General features: G+C 57.9%; 1 protein-coding gene across 1 annotated transcript; it reads left to right on the top strand.

The window, feature by feature from the left end:
* Window positions 1-366: 366 nt before the first annotated feature.
* PRCC (proline rich mitotic checkpoint control factor) lies at window positions 367-24,287 on the top strand. Its single transcript, XM_047092809.1, has 7 exons — window positions 367-1,155; window positions 12,227-12,274; window positions 14,476-15,042; window positions 17,158-17,253; window positions 19,563-19,706; window positions 21,692-21,757; window positions 23,800-24,287. The coding sequence occupies exons 1-7, from the start codon at window positions 688-690 to the stop codon at window positions 23,884-23,886; spliced, it is 1,476 nt and encodes a 491-aa protein (XP_046948765.1). The 5' UTR covers window positions 367-687; the 3' UTR covers window positions 23,887-24,287.
* The last annotated feature ends 1,044 nt before the right edge of the window (window positions 24,288-25,331 follow it).

Here is a 25,331-nt window from a genome sequence, read left to right as displayed (position 1 = left end):
TGCATCAGTTCATTTAGAGTTCACTTTTCCTTTAAGCTCTTTTCCCCATTCACCACTCTCGCGGACTCCCTCTCGTTCCCGACGTCGCTTGCGGTTCCTAAGAGCACTACATCTCCCAGCAGTCTTAGCGCCCACGCGTCTACCCTAGGGAACTTCAAGTACCGAAATGCTCTCCCACTGTCTGCTGCCTACCGCGGTGACCGATGGGGCTTGTGGTCCCCTGAGGAATTGTCAGAGGACCGAAGAAACTACTCATCCCAGGAGTCCTCGCGTCAGAGGCGGGTTTCCCTCTTGGCTCTCTGCGCGACCCTTAATCCTTCCTCGGACTCGAACTCCCGCCGTGCCCCGCGCTGGGCTTCCAGTGGCGGAGAATGGAGTTGTGGCCAAAGTGTCCTCTGGGAGTTGTAGTTTCTATATTGGTGAGGCGAGGAGGAGGCGGAGTGACTCGGCGGCCATTAGCTGTGTGTAGTTGCCCGGGACTGGGAGCTTAAGTGAAGAGGGAAGCCTTGCTCGGTGGAAATCTACCGTGGCCATGGGCTCCTGCCGGGCCTAGCCCCAGAGTACGGAGAAGGCGGGCTTTTCGGTGCCCCGCCCCGCCCAGTGGCGGGGCCCACTAGGCCCCCGGACATCCCCGGTCTCAAGTAGGCCTCGTCTGCCGGCAAGGGCGCCCCAAAGGCGGGAGGCGCCATGTCGCTGGTTGCTTACGCCAGCAGCGATGAGAGTGAGCCGGATGAGGCTGAGCCGGAGCCGGAGGAGGAGGAGGCGGCGGCCCCTCCATCTGGGCCCGCTTTAGGGGGCCTGTTCGCTTCTCTCCCCGCACCCAAGGGCCCGGCCCTGCTGCCTCCGCCCCCCCAGATGCTGGCCCCAGCTTTCCCCCCGCCGCTGCTGCTGCCCCCTCCCGCCGGAGACCCCCGGCTCCAGCCGCCTCCGCCTTTGCCCTTCGGCCTGGGGGGCTTCCCCCCACCCCCAGGCGTGAGCCCGGCCGAGGCGGCGGGAGTTGGGGAGGGGCTGGGATTGGGGCTGCCCTCGCCCCGGGGCCCCGGCCTCGGCCTGCCGCCCTCCGTGGGCGGTGCCGGGCCCCCCCTGGGCCTTCCCAAGCCAAAGAAGCGGACAGAGCCCGTGAAGATCGCGGCGCCGGAGCTGCGTAAGGGGGATGTGAGTATCCGGGGAGGGCGCCCCCGCACTGCCCCTCGGCTCGGGTTTGGGCCCCGCCGGACCAGGGACCTGGGAGGTTCCGGGGCTGCCTCCTGTGCGTGCCTCCGTTGGCCGCGGACCGCTGCGTTCCTGCCACGCTGCGATTCACTGAGCTGAGTTTGTCAACTTCGCTGTTTGTCCACGCGGGTTTCGCGGGGCCGGACCCGCCTGCGGAAGGGCCACGTCCCGTCCCCCGGCACTGGCGGTCCCGGGCCCCCGCGCGCCTGCTTCTGCTCCCCTGTTGCGTCTTCAGCCCAGGCCGCGCGGTACTTGTCTTATCCGGAGAACGGCTTACGACCTGCCACCTGAAGAAGTGACAGGAGGCAGGATTCCTGAGCTGAGCCCTTGCCTGCACATTCGGGACCAACTTTTCCCCCTTGCACCTAAAACCATTAGGGTCTGGACGAAAAGAATAGGCATCCCGAGTTCTGCTCTTGAGGGGAGTTAGGGAAGAAGGGGAGGGTTTGTCCTTCCCCTTCTTCCCCTTTCAACTGCCGCAGAGCTCTGGGAGGGAACAGGTGTCCGGCAGGTAAGATCTTACCTGGAAAAGGACAGAGTGGAGGTGAAGAGCTGGGTCTGTCACTTCCAGGCCGGTGCCTCAGTTTCCCCGTTTAGGTACCGCTAAGCCTAGGGGAGATAGGAGGCTTGGGTTCTATTTCTAGAAGAAGCCGCCACGTTGGAACAGAAAATAGAAGGCCTGTTCTGGAGCGAGTGCTTTGGGAATAAAGGAGACATGGAGCCTGCGGGCGGGCAGGGGCTTACGGTTAATGCCAAGGTCTTTCCTCTCTGGCTCCTGAAGAGCGAACCGGTCAGTCTTGCGCTCACCTTTGGTAGCCCTCTGGGAGAGGCTTATTTTTGCTCTTCCTGCCCTGCAGGCTTCCAGCTCTGGCTGGGGGCCGTCCCCCGTTCCTTGCACTTGCTGGCCCCTCGCCTTCTAACCCCAGATGGCCTTTTGTTCTCCCATCGGCTCCTTTGGAAGCTGGCTTCTCAGGAGGGTTTTGTGGTCCACCTGCATGAACTGCAGCCTCTCATCCCTCACCGTTTCCCTTCCTTTTTCTCCGGCAGCCGTACAAGCCCCCCGAAGGCAGGCCCTGTTGATTCGTGCCGTATCCCTCGCGGTCGAAACAGTGCTCGGGGTGTGCGGACTGCTGCCTGGATGTTCCCTGAGTGAATACACGTGAATGAATGTGGACTGTTCACGAAAAGGAGGCTCCAGGATCTCCCTCACGTCTCGTTCCAAACTTTCTTCCACGTTACCTCACCCTTTCTTTGCCCCGAGTCTGTTGTTTCCAAGTCCAGGATCCCAAACAGCCTTCTGTCTCCAGTGAAACTTTGGTCTTGGTTTTGCCTCGCGCGCAGGGAAGTCCCTGAACAAGACCGAAGAGAACGGGTTCATTTCTTCCGCACTCTCTCTTCTCCGCTTCGCCGTGTTCTCCGCCTAGTTTACCTCTGATGTCTGGGGGGGAGGAGGCACTTTGAGGCAGCCTGCCTCCCTCCACTGTGACAGCGGGGAGTTCATTTGCAGGTCTGGGGAGGCAGCATCAGAGCAAGTTAACGCTAAAGGTTGTAGAGTCTTCCATTCGGTCTGGCTGAGGTGGGGGAAACCCCTGAGGACTCCCCGCCCCGTCCCTCCTTTGTCAGTGTGATTCTCGAAGTTCCCAAAGTTCCCGAATGCCCCAAGGTGAAGGAGACTCGAGACTCCAGACTCTCACTCGATCATTCAAATGAAGCCAAAGCTTCCTCCCCCTTCAGTTTCCTACCTTCCTTCATCTTGAGCTGGTGCTGGCGGTCTCTGAGCGCATGGTTCCTGCGGAAAGGTCCCCAAGAGCACAGGATGGTCAGCTGAGGGCGGCTGCTGGCTTTAGGGTCGTGCTCCTCCGGTTCTAAGCTGTGTGTCTTGCACTTAGTAGGCTCACAGGGCACGTTTGGAGAAATAAACAAACATTTTCTTAAGTGACTTCCCTTTAGGGTTTGGAGTTGAAGTAGCAGCAGTGAACTCTGAACTCTCGTTTGTTCGTTGGTTCGTTCGATTGTTCGATCCTAGCCTGCTTCTCTGTGCCAGCAGCTCGGAGTACGGTGAACGTGATAGGCTCTGCCCACAAGGAGCTTCTGGAGGAGGCGGACGAGGAGATAGATTTCAGGTCAAGTCGGAGAAGAGCCACGGTAGAGCTGGTGCCGTGGGAACGTACCTAGTGGGTGCCAATCCGGTCTAGAGGCTGGGGAGGCTGCCAGAGGGAGGAGATGTCTGCACAGAGATGAGATACGTGAGTAGAGGGAGCCGGAGAAAGCGGGTGCCGCGGGGAGGAGCACGTCAGGCGGAGGGGCAGGATGTGGCAGGGAGCTTAGCGGCGAGAGAGACCATGCTTCCGGGGCACCTGGAGTGAGTTAAGCTCCGGAGCTGGATGCGGGGACGTGGGGGTGCTGAGGCCAGGGGATGTGGCCTCTGGGCACCACGGAAAGGCCTTCGTAAGTGACCCTGGGGTAGTGAGGCGCCCTTAACAGGCCGAGCAAGAATTCTCTGGTTGCACAGCGGCTAAGACCTGGGGGAGCAAGACCGGCAGGCACGGCGTGGCAGGGGGTGGTGGCCTGGGCACCCGGGCGCGGGCCTGGGGAGAGCTGCAGGCGGCAGGCCTGTGGACGGGGTAGAGCGTCTGGGCCGTCTGGGCGGTCGATGGGACGGCCTAGATGAGGGCCGGGATTCGAGGTTGACCCCTGCCTTTTAGCTCAGGCAGCCGGAGGGTAGTGGTGCCATTTATTTAGGGAATACAGAGCAGGTTGGGGATTATTAGCTGGATTTAGTTGGTTGCAAGGATCAGAAACCACCTGAAGCCAGGTTGAATAATGAGTGTCCCGAGGTGCCCGGGAAAGGGCCTGCAGTCAGACGTTGGAGATCTTTGCGAGTTTGATTCATGCTTCTTTGGCTGCAGATCAGTTTCCTCTGCTGCTTGACCTTTGCGGCCCATGAAAGATGGCCGCCCCACCCCCACCCCTTCTCGTGTTTATTTCTCTTTAGTGATCAGTCCAGATGGAGCCGCGTTCTTAGTCCCGGTCCTGGTGTTCCAGGAGAGAGAATACGGTCGGTCTGATGTGGGTCGGCTCATCAGTCAGCTGCAGTCGGGGCGGGGCAGTGCCCAAGTTTGTCCAGGTGCCACGCGAGGTCACATTCAGTCAGCCTTCGGTTTACAGGAGGGACTGGGAACGACCCACCGAACAGATGGTCATTTCCTTTTCCCTTCTTCTCTCCTTACTCCACCCGAGCTAACCCCCCCCCCCCCCACTGCATTGGGCTGGACGATTGTTGATTTCATGGACTCAGACTTCTAAAATTAGGATACAAAATGTCAAAATTAGCAAAGTGAGTCTGCTGTAAGAGTTTTCTGTCCTTGGGGCACCTGGGTGGCTCAGTCTACGCGTCTGACTTCGTCTTGGGTTGTGATCTCAAGGTTCATGAGTTCGAGCCCCACAACGGGCTCAGTGCTGACAGCTCGGAGCCCGGAGCCTGCTTGGGATTCCGTGTCTCCCTCTCTCTGCCCCTCCCCTGCTTGCACTCTGTCTCTTTCTCTCTCAGTCTCAAAAATAAATAAACATTTAAAAAATTAAAAAAAAAATAAAAGAAAAAGTTTTGTGTCCTATAACATGCATTTTAGAGCAAGCAAATTTGAGGCTTATCTGGGTTAGGATTACTTATACTTCCAGATCGTTTACCCAGAGAGTGGAAAATTGGAGGGTGTGAGAGGCAGACTTCACTAATTTTGGTCATTTCTGTTAACCAAGTAAAGAGTTGACGGCAGCAGGTTTAGCCGAGTTTCAGCCCTCGGTAGAGGTGGAGCGGGAAGGGGCACAGACCCTTCTGGGACACCCGCTGAGTGGCTGACACTGCCTGGGCGGTTGCAGCCCTGGTCTACAGGTGAGGAAACAGGAGTTTAGAGAACAGAGGTGATCTGTCTCAAGTCACAGTTTGGGAGTGGCAGGGTTGAGTCCAGGGGTGTTTTGTTCTGAAGCAGTGCCTGTTGGGGAGAGAGAAGAGCCATGGACAAGCACAGCTGTACAGGCAGCAGGTGAGGGTGCGGTGGGGAGAGGCAACACGATGAGGGTGCTTGCTGCAGGGGAGAGGCAGCGCGGTGAGGGTACGGCAGGGGAGAGACCGCACAGTGAGGATGTGGCAGGGGAGAGGCAGCACGGTGAGGGTGAGGCAGGGGAGAGGCAGTGTGGTGAGGATGTGGCAGGGGAGAGGCAGCGTGGTGAGAGTGAGGCAGGGGAGAGGCAGCGCGGTGAGGATGTGGCAGGGGAGAGGCAACTCAGTGAGGGTGCTGTAGGGGAGAGGCAGCGCAGTGAGGGTACGGCAGGGGAGAGGCAACACGGTGAGGGTGCTGTAGGGGAGAAGCAGCACGGTGAGGGTGTGGCAGGGGAGAGGCAGTGTGGTGAGGGTGCTGTAGGGGAGAGGCAATGCGATGAAGGTGCTACAGGGGGGAGGCAACGTGGTGAGGGTGCTGCGGGGGAGAGGCAGCACGGTGAGGATGCGGCAGGGGAGAGGCAGCGCAGTTGAGGGTGCTGTAGGGGAGAGGCAGCGTGGTGAGGGTGGTGTAGGGGAGAAGCAGTGCGGCAAGATGTGGCAGGGGAGAGGCAACGCAGTGAGGGTGCTGTAGGGGAGAGGCAGTGTGGTGAGGGTGCTGTAGCGGGGAGGCAACGCGGTGAGGGTGCTGCAGGGGAGAGGCAGCGCGGTGAGGGTACGGCAGGGGAGAGACCGCACAGTGAGGATGTGGCAGGGGAGAGGCAGCGCGGTGAGGATGTGGCAGGGGAGAGGCAACACGGTGAGGGTGCTGTAGAGGAGAGGCAGCGTGGTGAGGGTGCTGTAGGGGAGAGGCAGTGTGGTGAGGGTGCTGTAGCGGGGAGGCAACGCGGTGAGGGTGCTGCAGGGGAGAGGCAGCGCGGTGAGGGTACGGCAGGGGAGAGACCGCACAGTGAGGATGTGGCAGGGGAGAGGCAGCGCGGTGAGGATGTGGCAGGGGAGAGGCAACACAGTGAGGGTGCTGTAGGGGGGAGGCAGCATGGTGAGGGTACGGCAGGGGAGAGGCAGCGCGGTGAGGATGTGGCAGGGGAGAGGCAACACGGTGAGGGTGCTGTAGGGGAGAGGCAGTGCGGTGAGGCTGTGGCAGAGGGAGGCAGTGCAGTGAGGATGTGGCAGGGGAGAGGCAGCATGGTGAGGATGCGGCAGGGGAGAGGCAGTGCAGTGAGGGTGCTGTAGGGAGAGGCAGCGTGGTGAGGGTGCTGTAGTGGGGAGGCAACACGGTGAGGGTGCTGCAGGGGAGAGGCAGCACGGTGAGGGTACGGCAGGGGAGAGACCGCATAGTGAGGATGTGGCAGGGGAGAGGCAGCGCGGTGAGGATGTGGCAGGGGAGAGGCAACACGGTGAGGGTGCTGTAGGGGAGAGGCAGCGTGGTGAGGATGCGGCAGGGGAGAGGCAGTGCGGTGAGGGTGCTGTAGGGGAGAGGCAGCGTGGTGAGGGTGCTGTAGCGGGGAGGCAACACGGTGAGGGTGCTGCAGGGGAGAGGCAGCGCGGTGAGGATGTGGCAGGGGAGAGACCGCACAGTGAGGATGTGGCAGGGGAGAGGCAGCACGGTGAGGATGTGGCAGGGGAGAGGCAACACGGTGAGGGTGCTGTAGGGGAGAGGCAGCGTGGTGAGGGTGCTGCAGGGGAGAGGCAGCGCGGTGAGGGTGCTGTAGGGGAGAGGCAGCGTGGTGAGGGTGCTGTAGCGGGGAGGCAACGCGGTGAGGGTGCTGCAGGGGAGAGGCAGCGCGGTGAGGATGTGGCAGGGGAGAGGCAACACAGTGAGGGTGCTGTAGGGGGGAGGCAGCATGGTGAGGGTACGGCAGGGGAGAGGCAGCGCGGTGAGGATGTGGCAGGGGAGAGGCAACACGGTGAGGGTGCTGTAGGGGAGAGGCAGTGCGGTGAGGGTGTGTCAGAGGGAGGCAGTGCAGTGAGGATGTGGCAGGGGAGAGGCAGCATGGTGAGGATGCGGCAGGGGAGAGGCAGTGCAGTGAGGGTGCTGTAGGGAGAGGCAGCGTGGTGAGGGTGCTGTAGCGGGGAGGCAACGCGGTGAGGGTGCTGCAGGGGAGAGGCAGCGCGGTGAGGATGTGGCAGGGGAGAGGCAACACAGTGAGGGTGCTGTAGGGGGGAGGCAGCGTGGTGAGGGTGCTGTAGCGGGGAGGCAACGCGGTGAGGGTGCTGCAGGGGAGAGGCAGCGTGGTGAGGGTACGGCAGGGGAGAGGCAGCATGGTGAGGATGCGGCAGGGGAGAGGCAACGCGGTGAGGGTGCTGTAGGGGAGAGGCAGCGTGGTGAGGGTACGGCAGGGGAGAGGCAGCGCGGTGAGGATGCGGCAGGGGAGAGGCAGTGCGGTGAGGGTGCTGTAGGGGAGAGGCAGGCGAAAGGGAACATTGCTCTAACTGGAGGGCACCTGTCCGCAGAAGATCAGGAGACCAAAGACGGAAACCGGCTGATGAGTCAGGCTAATTGGGATAAAGCCGCGAGGAGTGTGGTGGTGATTCGGGTTTGGAGCCTGGGGGGTCGGGGCCTGGGCCCTTCTTTCCTCCCTGGCTCCTGGCCCTGGCAGCTCGAGATGGCCTTTTGGAGCGGGCGTGTGCCAGAGCCCGAGCCTGGGAAGATAAGAGAACCGCTCTGATAGATGAGCAGATCCCACTGGGCTGGCTTAATGGAAAATGTCTGTTTCCGTTTTGCTCTGCAGTCTCCGTGCGTGCGTCTTGTCACTCTTGGCAGCTGGAGCGGAGAGGACAGTGGTGGCCGTGGAGGCTCAGGCTCTTGTGAGGCCAAGACGTCCATTCCTTTCTCCTTCAGAGGCGCAAGCAGTTTGCGCCTCTGAGACCCAGGAGGGCCTGCCCTGGTCCAGCCCGAGGCTCCGTGGCCTGGAACGTCGCCCTCTCTGGGTCTGATGGCACAGCCCTGCCCAGGTCACCACTGGCTGATTGCTGCTCTCTAGGAGCTGACTCTATGGCCTTCGTTTGATCTACTCCTGTGGAAAAGTGTGGCAGTTCCTCAGAAAGTCACTTGGAATTACTCCGCAGTCTAGCAGTTTCTTTCTTTTTTTTTAAACATTTATTTGTTATTAAGAGAGACGGAGCATGAGACGGGGAGGGTCAGAGAGAGGGAGACACAGAATCGGAAACAGGCTCCAGGCTCCGAGCTGTCAGCACAGAGCCCGACGTGGGGCTCGAACTCACGGACCGCGAGATCATGACCTGAGCTGAAGTCGGCCGCTCAACCGACTGAGCCACCCAGGTGCCCCTCTTTTTTTTTTCAATTTTATTTTTTAAGTTTTTTCTTAAGTAAGCTCTGCACCCAACATGGGGCTTGAACTCATGACCCCGAGATCGAGTCGCATGGCTCCCCCGACTGAGCCGGCCCGGCGCCCCTGTGATCCGGCAGTTTCATTCCTCAGTGAAAAGAGCCGAGAGCAGGACTCCCACACGCACGCCCATGTCCGCGGCAACGCTCTTCTCCACGGCCGGAAGGCGCCCGCAGCCCAGGTGTCCACAAGTGGACAGCAGCACGACATGTCCATGCCACACGTGTCATTAAGCCTTAAAAAGGAAGGAAACTCTGACACGTGTGCAGCGTGGATGGCCTTGGAAGGCATTTCGCTAAGAGGAACAAGCCAGCCACAGCGGGGGACGTGCCGTGTGATCCCAGCCACATGAAATGCCCACAGTGTGCAGAGCCCAGGGGACAGGAGAGTGGAGGGTCCCTGGGGCTGGAGTGCAGCGAGCAGGCAAGGAGAGGTATTGTTTACCAGGTACAGACTCTCTGTTTGGGATGATGGAAAGTTCCAGAAATAGTGGTGATGGTTGTACAACACTGAACGCACTTAACACTACCGAGTGCACACAGCGGTTAAAGTGGCACATGTTATGGGGCCGCCTGGGTGGCTCAGTTGGTTAAGCGTATCCGACTCTTGACCTCGGCTCAGGTGATGATCTCACGGTTTTTGAGTTTGAGCCCCGCGTCAGCACAAAGCGTGCTTGGGATTCTGGGTCTCCCTCTCTGGCCCTCTCCCATTCACACTGTCTTTCTGTCTTTCTTTTTCAAAACTAAATGTTAAAAAAAAATAATAATTGGGGCGCCTGGGTGGCTCAGTCGGTTAGGTGGCCGACTTCGGCTCAGGTCATGATCTCGCAGTCCGTGAGTTCGAGCCCCACGTCGGGCTCTGTGCTGACAGCTCAGAGCCTGGAGCCTGTTTCAGATTCTGTGTCTCCCTCTCTCTGACCCTCCCCCATTCATGCTCTGTCTCTGTCTCAAAAATAAACATTAAAAATTAAAAAAAAATAATATGTTTGTACAGTTTTATAAACGTAATCATCTGAGACTTGGACAAAACCTGTTTATTTGCACATTGTTGCACTTGAACCTAATTGCCTAAGATGTTAAAGTTTAATTGGGCCTCCAGACGTCACGAAAACTGTCTGTGCCCGGTAGTGAGGTGGTTCCCCACGCGCCCTGTCTCTGTGGTTACGAGGCCAGGGGATGGTCAGGGGTCTCTGAGGCAATGGGAGTTTGGAACAGAGAGAACGGGTCAAGATGTTTAGGTGTTTGGGGCTTAATGCTTTGTTTATTTGCTTTTTTTTTTTTTTTTTTTTTTGGTTGAGTTTGATGTCTTGGCAGGCCGGAGAGAATGAGAATCCTCGAACTCTGCCAAGAACTTTCATTTATGTACGTTTCCATGGCTAGACGCTCGTGCGGTCTTTAGCGCATCGTTGTGATGTGTGCGCGTGCTATTTTCCACAGGCTTGGGGGCCGCAAATAAATGGCACAGCCGAGACTCACACTTGTAGTTCTGATTTGGTGCCGTGTGCGCCTGTCTGCGTCGAGTGGGGTCTCGAGGGGCCTGGTCAGGGCGGATCTCGGGCCCAGGCCAGCAGGGGACAACTCGGCACGGTGTCTCTGCGGAGACGCGCGAGCTGAATGGTTCCGGCCCTTGGTTCCGCTGTGATCCAGCTGGTACTTGACCTCTCCGGGGCTGCCTTCCCTCCCCCTCGAAACTGAGATGACAGGGCCTGCCGGGAAGTGTTACTGGAAGGACGAGTGGAGCGTCGTGAGCTGATTGCCACCTAAGATGACTGTCCTGCCCTCTGCCACCTCTTCCCCTGTCCCCCTGCGCCCCAGACAGACTCCCCTTACGGGTTTTGTAACATACTGATACAGGTGCCGGGACTGGGCGGTAAGGTGAGGCCCCACGTGGAGGAGAGACAAACGTAGGACCAGCAGATTCGTGGAGGGGGTGTTTGAACCACACTTGACGCCCTTTGTGTTGTCCTGCCTTGTTACGTGCCGCTTGTCACTCTTACTGGATTGTGAGTTCCTTGAGGACGGGGACTTCTTCCGTGGCACAGCACACACACAGAATCTTTGAGGCACACCGGGGGGACTGGTCTGGGGAACAGGGGACAGGGCTCTACCTGCTCCAGGCCCTGCCCCGTGCCCGTGGGCAGAGCGGATGAGCATCGTCTTCCCGTCACCCAGCCTGGGGCGGCCGTCGGGACATCCGTCGATATATGCACTGTGGATTGCACAGAGTAGATTCTCGGTCGCTGTGAGGTCCTTGTAGCCGATGAGCCGGGGGAGGGACTTGTGGGCCGTGAGGGTCGGCCGAGAGATTCCAGCAGAGCGTTTGAGTTCTTGCAGCGTCTTGCACACGGACGCGTCGGAGACCTGCCTGATCCCCTTTATGCGCAGACGCCCAAAGCAGGCCCTGGGAACAAATGGAAGCTTTTAAGGTTCTTGGCTTGAGAATTCACTTGTTATTTATTCTTAATTTTAAAAAATGCTTTAGCGTTATTATTTTTTATTTTACAGAGACGGAGAGAGTGTGCAAGTGGGGGGTGGGGTGGGGAGAGAATCTCAAGGAGGCTCCACACTCGTCGCGCATCCCATGACCCCGGGATCGTGACCTGACCCTAAATCAAGAGTCAGACACTCAACTGACTGAGCCACCCAGGCGTCCCGGGATTTACTTACTTACTTACTTGCTTACCTATGTATTTATTTGTAATTATTCTTAATGCTTTTATTTACTTTGGAGAGAAAGAGAGAGACAGAGTGCGAGTGGGGAGGGGCAGAGAGAGAGGGAGACACAGAATCCGAAGCAGGCTCCGGGCTCCCAGCTGTCAGCCCAGAGCCCCCCTGGGCGCTTCACCTCCTGAACCGCCAGATCATGACCTGAGCCAGATCATGACCTGAGCCGAGGTCGGTCTCTCCATCGCCTGAGCCCGCAGGCGCCCCCTAGGGTTAGTAGGCTTGCACCTTTTTGATCCTTGGCGATGTTCAGGATCTGGTACTGAGCTACAAGGTCAGGTAGCTTCCAGTGTGAGAGCTTGTGTTAGGGACAGCCCCGGTGAGTCAGAGGGTGACACAAATGGCCTCCTGTGTTGCCCCCAGCGCTCGCCGTCCCCATTTGCTCACCTTCTTCCTGGACGCGAGCAACTCTGTCTGGCAGACGGTAGATCATACTTGCAGAGGGAATGGATTTCTCCAATGGCTTTGACCTTTAACGCTGCACAGAGAGTAGTTAACACCCCACTTAACTCCCGCCGGAGTTGCCCGGCCGTGTGGTTATGTTATCTGCGTGAGCGGTTTCAGAAGGGCAGCTGAGACTGGGGGAGATGGTGGGCCACATCCATCCGTCTTCCAGCAGACATATTTATTAGGAGAAAAATGGGTGTAGCCTTTTCTTTCCACCAGGTCTAAATGGGAGGAAATGCTTTTACTTTAAAGGAATAGAAATCGACGCCAAGGAGCCTGGGCTGCAGGACCCGGGGCAGAACAAGCGCCCTGGGGAAGTCACCACACACCCCTTCGCCCTGAGGCGGTTGGAGAGCAGGGAGGGAGCTCTCGGGCGCTTCCCCTGCAACCCTGCAACCGCACAGACCTGTGGGCCGCCCTTGTCCGGACCTTGCTGGATGCGGGTGTTTCCTCCACCGCCCTCACGCAGGAAGGCCTTATTCCGTTTCTTTTTTTCTTAGTCAGATTCCGAGGAAGATGAGCCCTCCAAGAAGAAAACTGTCCTTCAGGTAAGCTTTGTGACCTGGCAGAAGCCATTTCTCTTCCCGTATTGCCTCCCGAAAGAGAGTCACGACGCCCGGGAAGTGTTTCCACATCACACGTAGGGCAGATGCAAGCATCTGAGGACCAGCTCCCTCCGTGTGGTTTGGTTGTTCTCGGAGCCGCCGGCCCTCGTGCCGTGTGCCCTCCCCTCGCCGTTGCTCGGTGCTGGCCTGGTGGGGTCACCCCTGCTGGGGGCAGCCAGTGGCAGGGAGGCGGAAACCAGTGGGTGCGATGCATTTCCGCCGAAAGGATTGTTTAGGAAGGGTGAACGGAGCGGGCAGAACGATGTTAGGAACGTGCGTGTTGTGCAGTTATCCTCCCGCCTCATCTTTAACCTGGAAAGTAAGTACTTCAGCCGTGCCAGGCACAGCTCTCAGTGCTGTACCAGCCTTTAGTTGATTTCATTCTCAAGGTAGCGCCGCAGTCGTGGTGTCATCATCACCCCCGTATTCTGCTGGTGGAAACCACGGGCTGAAGGAGCTTGCCCGCGGGCAGCGATGGGTGGGGCAGGGCGGGGGTCAGACTCTGGGTCTGACCGTCCAGTCCCAGCCCTTCCCTGCTGAGCTTGGCTCCTGCTCCAGACCTGAGACCGAAAGTCCTCAGCCAGACGATGCCGGGAGCTGATCTCTCGGCCGGGAGCTGATCTCTCGGCCGTTTGCCCTGTTTTCTCCTGTCCCGGTGCCTTTATTCCGGCCCCCGGGAGTTTCTTCCTGCTCCACTCCGTGCTCAGGGACTTACGTGCTCTCTGATCTTGTGGATCGTATGTCTCAGGGAAAACAAAAGCAAAAGCGGTCCTGCCTTTGTCAGACTATGTTGTGACTCAGGCGTGTGACGCCTGAGCTGCCCCTTCCCCTGACTCTGCTGTCACCTCCACTGCTGGGAGCTCTCCGGGTACAGTCACATGGAGGGGAGAGTGACGTCCTGGACTTGTGTGTGGGGGGTGACGGAAGAGGAGTCGCGGACAAAACTGGCAGCTGAGGCTGCTGGAGGCCGGTTCTCCGTTACCCAGGGTGGCTTCCTGGAGGGGGTGGGTAAGGGCAGCCTGAGTCATGGGGGCACTGGCTCAGAGGGCCTCCGGAGCACAGAGCAGCCTCCCAGCTGGCGGAGGGGCTGGGGGGACACTGGCTCAGCTGTCGGGCGGAGTGGGGACCCAGTGCTGCACAGGGGTGTGGCTGTGACCCCAGATGCCATCTGAGAAGTCAGACGCTTCAAGGTAGCCTGAGCATGTGAACCACATAGCACCTGGGCCCGCTCCCTACGTGCTTGAGTCTCTGCGGTCCGCCTGGCTGGAATGTTCCAGAGCTGTGGACACACAGCAGGGGAGGAGCCCACTGGCCAGATGAACTGTTCTGCCTGCCTGACTCACCAGCCTTTCTTCACTTGCTCTGGGCGTTGCTTGGCCGAGGGGCTGAAGTATACTGGTCCTCCAGGATAGGGGCATGGTGGCCTCGTTCCATTCTCCTTTTTCAGACTGACGCCTCCCTCGGCCCTCCAGTTGGGCCAGGCTAGCCCCGTGGCATACAGAAAGCAGAATCGGAGAGATTTTTCCGTGCAGTAGGAACTCGGGATGGGCTGAGTCATTTAGCTTACAGATTGAGAAGTTAAATGCTCGACTCTGGCATAAGCTGAATGTGCCACACGTATAGGGCTTTCCTTGGGCAGAGGAAGGACTTTGGGCAACAGGAGTGAAGGTCTTTTGGACAGAGCCCTGTTCTTGACTTTGAGTAGCAATCCCAGGGAAGCAGGGAGTTCCTATGTTAAGAAGAACCTTCAAGCCCTGGAGAGAGGTAGAGCGGTCAGCTGGAGAGAGCCCTGGGCTTTCTGGGAGGAAGGGATGATGCGGGATTAAAAGCATCATAGTCACCAAAAGCCACACAGACTCAGGGAAGGTTCTGGGGCACAGGGCAGCGGAGCTGGGTTGGTGTGGAGCCGAGGGGAACAGGGGTGATGTCTTCCCTGGGAGAAGCAGCCAACAGGGGGGCCTGAGGTAGGAGGCAGATGGGATCCCCCAGCGAGGCAGCGGGCAGAGTTGAGAAGGAAGCAGGGGCCGGTGAGATCTTAGGCCGGAGCGCCTATCTGTGCTTCTTGTTCTTGGTGTTGATGACGCGTATCACCAGGTCTCACTTGGCACGTTTTTTCCCTCCTTCCCCGAACCTGTGCTCACCAGGGATCCGGCGAGGGCGCTGGCCTGTCTGCCTTGCTTCCCCAGCCTAAAAACCTGCCTGTGAAAGAGACTGGCAGGCTGCCCCTGCCCCACGCCTCCTCCCGGAAGCCCGCGGATGGCTCCTCTGACGCTAAGCCCTCCAGACAGGCTTCTAAGACCAAGCCCTCTTCCCTCGCCTCTGTCGTGGGCACCACGACCACCACTCCGTCACCCTCTGCCATCAAGGCTGCCGCCAAGAGTGCTGCCCTACAGGTGACGAAGCAGATCACGCAGGAGGAGGACGACAGTGATGAGGAAGTAGCCCCCGAGAACTTTTTCTCCCTCCCTGACAAGGCTGAGCCGCCTGGAGTTGAGCCATACCCTTACCCCCTCCCTGCCGTCCCTGAAGAGCTGCCTCCAGGCACGGAACCGGAGCCGGCCTTCCAGGACGACGCAGCCAATGCCCCCCTCGAATTCAAGATGGCAGCGGGCTCAAGTGGGGCCCCTTGGATGCCTAAGCCTGGGGATGACTACGGCTACAACCAGTTTTCCACATATGGCGATGCCAATGCCGCTGGTGCTTATTATCAGGTGGGTAGGTGGTCCGGAGGGCGGGCCAGGGCGCGTTGGAGCGTGGAGGTCATGGAGAGCTCTGAGCCGGTCCTACGGCCTCTGTGGTTTCGCTTGGGCTGAATTAATGTCTTCCGGCGCCTTGATTTTCCTGTATATCTCCGGCCTCAAAGCATACCACCTTTGTTCTGAAAAAGGGCCCGTCTTGAAGTCTGACAGGGAGAAGTACATAACTGATACGTTTGTTCTGGAAACCAGCCCCGTAGGAGCTGGCGAGAGGTGTAGGGAGAAGGTGGGAGATCCAAGACCCCCTGGTGTGGATTGTGAGGCTGAGTGAACTGGAGGGGTGCACTGAGAGCAGGAAGGAAGGAGAGGAGGGGCTGAGGGGGAAGGGGATCTGGAGAGTTGAACACAGAAGGGAAGAGGGGGGAAGGCAGGAGCCACGGGAAGGTGAAAGGATGGGAGCCCCTGTCCCAGGGAGCCAGGGGACCGTAATTTGTGCTGTGACAGACAGTGGGGTCTGAGGGGGGGTTGGGCTTGGAATCCCAAGCCGTGTGAGTCTGGGCAGATTCCTCAGCTGTACGGGGGGGTGTGGGTAACAGCAGTGGCCTCGTAGTGATGCTGGGACAAGCCCATCAGCGTGGCATGGTGCCCGGGCCAGAGCAGATGCCCAGGAAAGAGTTGGGATGACTTTTTATCCCAGTGCCATTTGGAAGAGCTGCTTAGCTCTGTTGTGAGTGGCGTCAGAGGATATGGGAGGCCAGGTGAGCGGGTTTAGGAAAGACTTTCCCGGCATCACAGTCCTGGGTGGAGAGGGCTCCAGGGGCTCAGGGACTTGCCAGTGTTCTGACCTGTTTAGCCAAACAAAACAAAACACAACAACAACCAAAGCCATTTAAAGGAACAACAACCAGGCGTTCTGTATTCGTTTATAAACTGCACCGAGGGAGTCCGTGCACGTGAAACGTGTAACGTGCACTCGGGACCCTGCGATTCCACGTATCTTACTGTGAATGCTTTCATAGAAAATCGTGCTCTGATCACCCGGGATTCTTACGTGTTTTATTCGGTCAGTGTTAAACCTTTCCATTTAGTTCACTATAAAATGAATGTTCTTAAAGGGGCATTTTTTGGAGTTTTGGGCAAAAGTGGAAGAATTGGGAGAAAGCGTGGGCCGGGAGGAAGCCGCTTCTCAGCCCGAGGGCCGCCTGGCTGGCCTCCTGGGGGCTCGTCCTGCCTGCACCCCTCTTCCTCCGGGACCGCAGCAGCCTCCGACAGCTCAGCTCCAGGGCGGTCATCAGATTCCTGAGCCGAGTGCCTGGGAACACACACCTTGGCTTGTTCCCGGCTTTGTAAATTCCGTACCAGTCTGAAAGCCATTTATTTTATGTTAGGTTTTTATTGAAGCATAGTTGAGGGGCGCCTGGGTGGCTCAGAGGCCGGTTGAGCGTCTCTTGATTTCTGCTCGGGGCATCATCTCACGGATGTGAGATGGAGCCCTTCGTCGGGCCCTGTGCTGCGTGTGCAGCCTGCTTAAGACCGTCTCTCCCTCTCCCTTTGCCTCTCCCGCACTCCCTAAAAAAAAAGAAAAGAAGAAAAGAACTATAGTTGACGCGATGGATGTTATGTTAGTTTCAGGCGTGTGGCGATTTATTTCATATCAGAGATCTGCACCCTCCCTCCCCGTTGCAGGCAGCGTCCCTGGGTCCACAGGCCCAAAATTAAGACAAGGAGCGGGAACGGTGTGCCCTCACACGTCTCGCCTGCTCACAGCTGAGCGTGTCTCCATCTCACGGGCAGGAGGTGTGGCGCTGAGGGCACTGTGGCGTGAGGGTTGGGATTCTCCCTGGGGAGCAACCGAGGGAGAGGGGAGCAACCGAAGCAGGAGAGAATGCCTGTTTCTTGTCCCCCTTCCCTGAGCTGTAGCCACCTGGGCGGTGCCGATCGGAGAAGCTGCAGAGGGTCTTCTGAGTTACGGATGGGTCCTCGGGACGCACGCCTCTACCTGGGCCGCTTGAGGGGCTGGTGGTGCGGGTGCCTCCGCTGCCACTTGGTGACGGTTTGCTCTGCTCCAGACCTTGTCCCCTGTCCGCTGTGCCCCTCAGTTGGTGTGTTTTTTCCCTCTCTTGATTGCAGGATTATTACAGTGGTGGCTACTATCCTGCACAGGACCCGGCCCTGGTCCCCCCCCAGGAAATTGCCCCAGACGCCTCCTTCATCGATGACGAAGCAGTAAGTTAATAAAGCACGGGTGACCGTCTTTGACCCATGGACGCCAGGTTTCAAATCCAAAAGTAAAGAAACCTTTTGGGGAGGGGGGCCTGGATAGCTCAGTTGTTTGATCATCTGACTCTTGGTCTCAGCTCAGGTCTTTAACGCTTATTAATTTTTGAGAGACAGGAAGAGACAGAGTATGAGCGGGGGAGGGGCAGAGAGAGAGGGAGACACAGAATCCGAAGCAGGTTCCAGGCTCCGAGGTGTCCGCACAGAGCCTGACGCGGGCTCGAACTCAACAGACCGCGACATCATGACGTGAACCAAAGCCGGACGCCCAACTGACTGAGCCACCCAGGCACCCCTGTGGTGGAATTTTGCTCAGGTCTTGATCTCAGGGTCGAGAGTTCAGGCCCTGCATTGGGCTCTGCACTGGGTGTGGGGTTTTTTTGTTTGTTTTTGCTTTTTTTTAACTATATTCAGTTAGGATTCGCTGTGGCAGAAACTCCAAAGTGCAGTGGCTTACATCGGAGAAGTTAACTTTTTTCTTCCTCAAGGAAGGCCGGAGGCAGCCCTGCATAGTTGTTGGGGACCCGGGCGCCTTGTGATGATTCCTCTGCTGTCCCTACGTTGTGGCCTTTGTGCCTCTGGTCGGTGGTGGCGGCCGAGGCTGCCGCTCTGTCGCCTGCATTGCGGCCGCTGTTCTGCGGCAGGTGGAGAGACCGAGGAAGAGTATCTTCTTCTCCTTTGGGGAGACCTCCCCAAGATCTCCCCAGAGTTCCTACCAGCGCTTCCATTTCTGTCTCGCTGACTAGAGTCTGGTCACGTGACCACATGTGGCTTCGGGGGTAGCCCAGGGGTGGGATAGTCTTTTATCCAGTTGGGTGGTAATATTCCAGAATGTTGGGCTCCTTCACGTTAAAGGTGAAGGGGACGATGGATTTGGGGAGAGGACAGCAGCCACAGTAATGACTCCTGTGTTCACACGCCTGGACCCCCTGCCGCCGGGCTCCCTCACCTCAGCACAAGGAGAGAGAAAACCCCGGGTCCTGTCAGGCTGTGTTCCGGACGGGAAATCTTGTTCTCTCCGTAGGGAGGCCTCAGCCTGTCAGGAGGGGGCTGGGGAAGTGGGGGTGTGCTCTTTTTGCATTCAGGCTCTTAGGAAAAATAACCCCCTCTCGCCTCTTCACAGAGAGGTGTCCATCCCTCCGCATGCTTCTTCCTGCTGTCACTGTGTCCCCTGCGGGTGTATCCTTGACACGGTCCATAGTTGGGCCCTTTTTGTCCTCAGCCTGGGAGGCAGCAGAGAGCTCAGCCGGGGGCGAGAGTTCTTTCCTGCAGGTAGAGTCCCTCGGAGGAGACCTCACCAGTGATGCTGAGAGCTGGGTCTGGCCTGCACTCAGGTCTCTGGGTGTTTCAATTAGAGCCCCCTCTCCCACACACGAGTCCGGGCGACGTTGGTGTGACCTGCCCTTTTGGTGAGGAGGGCAAGAGGGAGCGGCAGCCTCCTAGAAACCTTGCCAGGCTCCCTCTCTCCCAGCTCCGCCTCTGAGGTCCACTCTGGTGTGGAGTCTGCTGATTTTGTGATGCCAAACCAATGAGAAGGAACGCATGTGTAAAAACCAATTTTTAGAGGAAGAATCCTAGATTTTTTTTTTTTTTTACCCTGAATTCTTTTTTCTTTAATGTTTGTTTATTTTTGAGAGTGAGAGCGAGAGCGAGAGAGAGAGAAAGGTGAGTGCAAGAGGGGAGGGACAGAGGGAGGAGACACAGAATCCAAAGCAGGCTCTAGGCTCCGAGCCGTCAGCACAGAGCCCGGCGTGGGGCTCAAACCCACGAACTTGTGAGATCGTGACCTGAGCTGAAGTCGGACGCTTGACCGACCGAACCACCCAGGCGCCCCTACTCTGAATTTTTAATCTGAAAATTGTATGCGGTCCTTTTCGGTACATTGAACTTACGCATAGTTTGAGCACATGTTCCCAGCAGTGATCCCCCACCCCCGTACTCGCTCATGTTTGGGGGTACCGCCTTGGCCTCCCTTTCCCTGAGGGCAGGAGAATGTCTGGGCGGCAGCCTTTCATTGGGCATCGGACAAGTTTGATAGGTGGGGGGTGAAAGGGGGTATCGCACAGGGGGGAGTTAAGGACACTTAATTGTGTTCTCCTAACTGGGTCGGGAAGCATCATTGCACCGTGTGACAGCCGCCGTGGGTAGCGCGGGGGGCGGGGGGTGGTCGTAAGATGATTCCATAAATTCTGGGTTTCTAGTGAGTCCCCGATCTCTCACCCAGATCCCCCACTGCTGCTCTCTGTCTCCTTTTCCAGTTTAAGCGGCTACAGGGCAAGAGGAACCGAGGGAGGGAGGAGGTCAACTTTGTGGAGATCAAAGGTGACGACCAGCTCAGTGGGGCTCAGCAGTGGATGACCAAGTCGTTGACAGAAGAGAAAACCATGAAGTCATTCAGCAAAGTAAGTGGGAAGGGTCTGTTGCATGGCTAACTTGGGGGTGGGGGGTGCCCAGAGCAGAACCTGGGCCTGCTCCTGTCCCGACCCCACACCCGATGGTTACCCCCCAGCACCTTTCACAGATGCCTGCCACCCGTGGGACTGGAGCCTGCGCCGAGCCTCACGGATGCAGCCTCCGCCTTCCAGAACTTTCCAGAACTTTGCGGCACTTTGCTTTCTGTCTGGGGGGTGGAGTCTTGTCACTGAGACTGGGCGACTCGGGAAGAGCTTTGATGTGTTGTGGCTGTCTCCCCGGCGGGACAGAACCCGCAGCTGCCCTGCCCTCTCCCTCTGTCACTTCCCGCCTCCACCCTGCCAGGCTGGGGCCTGGCTCAGCACATCTTTGAGGTGTGGACGGAGCAGCAGAGTCCTGGGGGCTTCGGTTCTGAGTATGCACCCCCTCCCCTCTCCTTTTTTGCTGTTACTTATTGTCGCCAGCTGGGGGCTTTTCGGGTGTTTATTCCCCATGCTTCCCACACCACACGCCTGCCTTCCTGTGCTAGTTTTCTTCAGTCAGCGTGAGGGACCCCTCTCCACCTAGTAGCTGAGCACAGCAAACATGGACATTTATGAGCCTGCCACGGGGGGCGGAATGTGGGGAAGCCCTGGATTCAAGCCCAGCACCAGCAAGGCCAAGGTCGGGCATCTTCTCCCCTTCTCCCTCCCACTCTCTCCGCTCTGTTCTGTGGCCACAGATGGCCATCTGAGCCCTGGCCGTTTGTTTTCACCGAATGCTGGCGGTCGTACAGGACAGAGCAGAGGGCTGTGGTTAGATCAGCACAGAGCCATCCGTGTTTCCTGGAAAAACCACTGGGGGGAGCGTGCTCTCCTAACCGGGTCGGAAGCATCACTGTTCCGTGCGACAGCCGCCGTGGGTGGCGTCCACCGTGGCCAGCGAGTGCGTCGTGCTTGTCGGCTTTGATGGTGACGTTAAACGGTGTCCCACAGCAGCCAGGAATTGGGGGTTTGCTGCCGCTTGGGTCCTTACTTTCTTTGCACCGCCTCATGGTGTTACAGCTCGACTGTTTAAAAAGAAGAGAAACCTGCGGTTCGTGTCCTCGAGGGCTTTACGGCACAGCCGGGAGAAAGTCGATGAGTGATGGGGGGTTGCCGAGGACCCTCCAGAGAGGAGTGTTGGCGGCTGGGTGGGGCTGATAGGATGCTTCTGGTCTGAGGCAGCACTGGGGGGGCAGGAAAACCGTAGGATGAAAAAGCCCAGACCAGTGTAGACTTTGACAGGAAAGCTTTTGCTTCAGAGCTTGGTTAGGGCTTGGGTGTAGTTACGGGTGGAGGCTGGAAGACCGGGGAGAGGTGGGTGGTGGTGAAAATTCTGATTCCAGGGTCTCTGGGGAGGCACACGCCGGGGAGGGGGGGCGGGGGCGGGCTTTCAGCTAGAGGCTGGGGATGGGAGAGCTGGGGAAGCTGTAGGTAGGAGCAGGCTGGGTGGCTGGCCCGCCGGGGAGAAAGGGAAAGGGACAGGGACAGGGAGGGCTGAGGCGGAGACGGGCAGGATTCCGAGAGGGAGGGCGGTCACCCAGGCCCCGGAACAGAAGCTGTCGTAGAGTCACTACACGTGATACAGCCAGCTTCAAGTGCCCACTGTGGGCAGAGCCCTGTGCCTGTTGCTGGGGGTGGGGTGGGGTGGGGGGGGGGTGGGGTTACCAAAGAAACAGAAGACGCAATCCTGACCTCAAAGCATCTCCAGTCCAGCAGAGATATTAGCAGGCTATTTCAGGCAGAGCTTCTCAGCCTGGGTTTTTGGCATAATGGTTTGAATAAAAACCGTTTTGTGAGCGTACAGACATAAAAACAGCCCCAAGCTGACTTTTCTCCCCCAGGTTTTAGGCCAAGTACTTGGTTTCTAAGCCCCAGCCTTGCACCATCTGGGCACGTGTGATACTTCTCCTTTTCTTCCTGTGGCTTAACGAGCGTGTTTTCTTCCCTTGCAGAAGAAAGGGGAGCAGCCAACGGGCCAGCAGCGGCGGAAGCACCAGATCACGTACCTGATCCATCAGGTGAGAGGGTCCCCGGAGACCCCAGGGACAGCCGGCGGAGACCCCTTGACTGCGGGTCTGAGGCCCCTTCACCGCCCCGTGGGCTGGAAGCCCGGGTGCCAGGCACCAGCTTCCCCGGGTCCGTTCTCCATGTGGCCGCTAGGGGGGGATGTGTCCTTCAGAATCACCTACCACCCCACCCTGCCTGGCGCCTGGCGCCTGTCACTTGCCACTTCCCTTCAGCCTCAAGTGCCAGGGGCTTGCTAGTAAACTAGGTGGAGATTCAGATACCCAGACATGCACGCGGAGGGCAGCAAAGTGGTTTCTCCTACGGTTCTATTACATGGCAAGTTTATCAGAAATAAATGGCGCGTTTATCTATCTAGGGATTTAAGAATCTAAAGAAAAAAATGGGTTTGCCAGCTTTTAACAGAACATCCACCTGATAAGGATGTTGGTTGTGTAGTCTCCACTTCTGTGGCAGGAAACAACACAAATAATTAAAAATCGCAGCTAATCCAAACATGTCTTCTGGAATTAGAATGTCACTTACCTGATAGGACCCAGCAACTCTCACTTATTTAATCATTAAGCAGACATCTTTTGGAGACCTCCTGCGCCGAATGCTGTCTGAGACCCAGATGGGAACGTGCTGTTCTGGCCCTTTCCCTGGGGACACATTGCTGCCTGGTGATTTCAGGGGGAAATGTGCTTTTGCTGTTCTTGTCAATGGTTCACTTCCTTTTCAGGGACTCCCCTGTGTCCTTATCCTGACTTGTTATTTGTAGGGAAAGGATTCGAGGGTAGGGTTTTCTTTTAAGCCCATACCCTTTTTTTTTTTTTAAATGTTTATTTTGAGAGAGAGCGCGAGTGGGGGAGGGGCAGAGAGAATCCCAAGCAGGCTCTGCAGTGTCAGCGCAGAGTCGGAAGGGGCGGGGCTTGAACTCATGAAGGGTGAGATCGTGACCTGAGCCGAGATCAAGAGTCCAGTGCTCACCTGCTGAGGCACCCAGGTGTCCCTAAACCCTAACTCTTCACCTCCGCCCCTTAACCAAGGGGAGGTGGGCAGATACCAGCTAACTCTGGCGGGGTGGGGTTGGCGAGCCCCCCTTCTCAGGTGGTGCCCGTAGGGTCCCCAAGTGTGGCGTTGAGGTCAGCAGAGGAAAGTCACAATTCTGGTGCCTTCCAGTCTGTATTTCACAGCTTCAGTTTGTGCGTGAAAGGGGTGTGAATTTCTAGGGTTCCACATCCACCGTGTGCAGCACAGCAGCGACACTCCATCTCGAGACACAGCTGTCGCTTGGTGTCCCGTGTGGCCCTGTCCACATCTTTGACACTGTCCTCTCCTGCTTGGCTGGTCGGGCATCCAAGACATCTGATGTCCTCCTTTCAGATGCAAATTCCAGCTCACCTCTGTCAGGTTTCCACTGGAGAGATTCGGTTTTAATTCCAGCAGGTGTAGGACCAGGATGCTTCTGTTCTGTTTTTGTAAAGATTTTATGTATTTATTATTACTTTTTGAATGTTTATTTATTTGAGAGACAGAGAGAGAGCATGCACGAGCAGGGGAGGGGCGGCGAGAGAGGGAGGGAGAGAGGCAGGGAAAGGGAGAATCCCAGGTAGGCTCCACAGTCAGCCCAGAGCCTGACGAGGGGCTCTAACTCATGAAGCGTGAGATCATGACCTGAGCCGAAATCAAGAGTCGGACGCTTAAGCAACTGAGCCACCCAGGGGCCCGTGTAAAGATTTTTTAAGTCATGTCCACACCGCACGTGGAGCTCACACTTAGGACCCCGAGGTCGAGTTGCACTGTCCGCCGACTGAGCCAGCCGGGCGCCCGGGGCCAGGGACCCTTGAGTCTTTGCTCTGCTTAAACCCCGTTAGCTCTTTGCTTTCTCGGGGTCTCCCCTTCGACCTGAGTCAGAGGAAACAGTCTGGCAGGGGATTTGCTACTTCCCGTACGTGTTCCAGGGGGGAAAGGGGCTGGTGCCGGAAGCTCACAGAGGCCAGGGGAGAAGTCTGTCACCCCAGGCTGACGCCCCCGCCCCTGTCTCTCACCGCAGGCCAAGGAGCGGGAGCTGGAGCTGAAGAACGCCTGGTCCGAGAACAAGCTGAGCCGCCGGCAGACCCAAGCCAAGTACGGGTTCTAGGGCTCCGGACCCGACTGCCCCCGGGACCTCCTGCAGCCCGGCGCCACGGCCTCACCTCCGGGACCCCCGCTGCCTCCAAGTCCAGGGCCTCCTTCCCTGGGGACCCAGCCCTCGCCTCCGCGAGGATGAACACGTTTGATAGATTTTTCTTAACAGAAGTTAGAGAACTCAGCTCCTCTCTGTCTTGGAGCAAAGACTCGAGCGGCGATGCTTCAGACGGGGCTCCGAGTCCTTGGATGGGAGTTTTGCTCCCTCGTGGGTGTGATGAAATGGTGAACCCCTCCCTCCATCTTTTTTTTTTTTTTTTCTTTTTTTAATTTTAAACCAGGGATGTCTGTTGAAATAAAACATTCAGTCTGACGGACACTGCTCGCCCTAACCCCTCTCCTACTTTTTCGTGTGCTCTCCTTTTTCCATTCTGGATCTTTCTCCTGCATTTTCCTGTTCCTCGGTCTGACTGTACCTAGTGTAATGCACCCCCTGTCCCGACCCTCACAACCTGCCTCATGATTGCCTTGCTTTTCTCCCCTGGGCCCACCATCTAAACTGGGCTCGTGACCATCGAAGACCCTGGAGGCGTGCCTACGACTTCGTATGGGGCGGGGGCCTCTGGTCCCAGATCTGGAAAGTATCGCTGATCTCCGGTGTCTCTGGAGACTAGAGGAGGTCGAGGAGGTCCTTTCTGTGACGTGAAAGAGTCGCTTCACATCCGTTTCGGTCCAGCAGGAGGTGAAGTGGTGAATGTCCCTGGAAAGGACTCACGTTGACAACCAGTTGCCATTGGCCATGAACGGCTTGGAAGATTTGTGTGGAGCTTGGGGGCCAGGCAGGTCTCCTTGGGGACTTCTGGACCCCTAGCTTTTTGCTAGAGAGGGAGGAGTGGTTGGGGGAGGGAGGCGGCAGGGTCACGGACTTGGGTTGGCGGTTCTGCACTGGGATGCCACGTGCAGCAAGACCGGTGGCCTGATTCCTCCTCTGCGGGGCAGGGTTCAGGCAGGGGCGGGAGGCCCACGCCTGTCCCGGGACCGTGCGTCCTGCGGCCACTACCGGAGCGGGGTGCTGGGGGTGCCGGGGCTCCGGCCGCGCTTGACTGCAGCGGCTTCCCGATACCAGGGCGTCGAGAAGAGCCCTGAAGGGAGCGGCCCTGGTGCCGGGCCGTTGGAGAAGCTCGCGTTTGACAGTCCTGGTGACAGATGGGAAGGTGAAGGTTACGGCCAAGGGGTCATTTGGAGCGTGTGGCGGCGTGGGGACCCGGGCGTGAGAAGGAAGAGGCGGGAGGGAGGGTCTCCCCGAGCTCGCGGTCTTGCGTGTTGGGTAAGTTGAGGAGTCTGTTTCTCATTAAGTACGGCGGAGGGTTTCGTCACTTACAGGAAAACCACCCACTTATCTGAAATCTGACCTACTTGGGGCTGGAGCCAGACAGGGCTCCTGCATCCCACGGGGAC

Source organism: Lynx rufus, unplaced genomic scaffold (genome assembly GCF_022079265.1).
Source record: "Lynx rufus isolate CCGP_SWC_20201006 ecotype Redwood Valley unplaced genomic scaffold, mLynRuf1.p SCAF_31, whole genome shotgun sequence".
NCBI classification, from domain to species: domain Eukaryota; kingdom Metazoa; phylum Chordata; class Mammalia; order Carnivora; family Felidae; genus Lynx; species Lynx rufus.
Note: the sequence above shows the minus strand (reverse complement) of the source record. Positions and strands in the feature narration are given on the sequence as shown.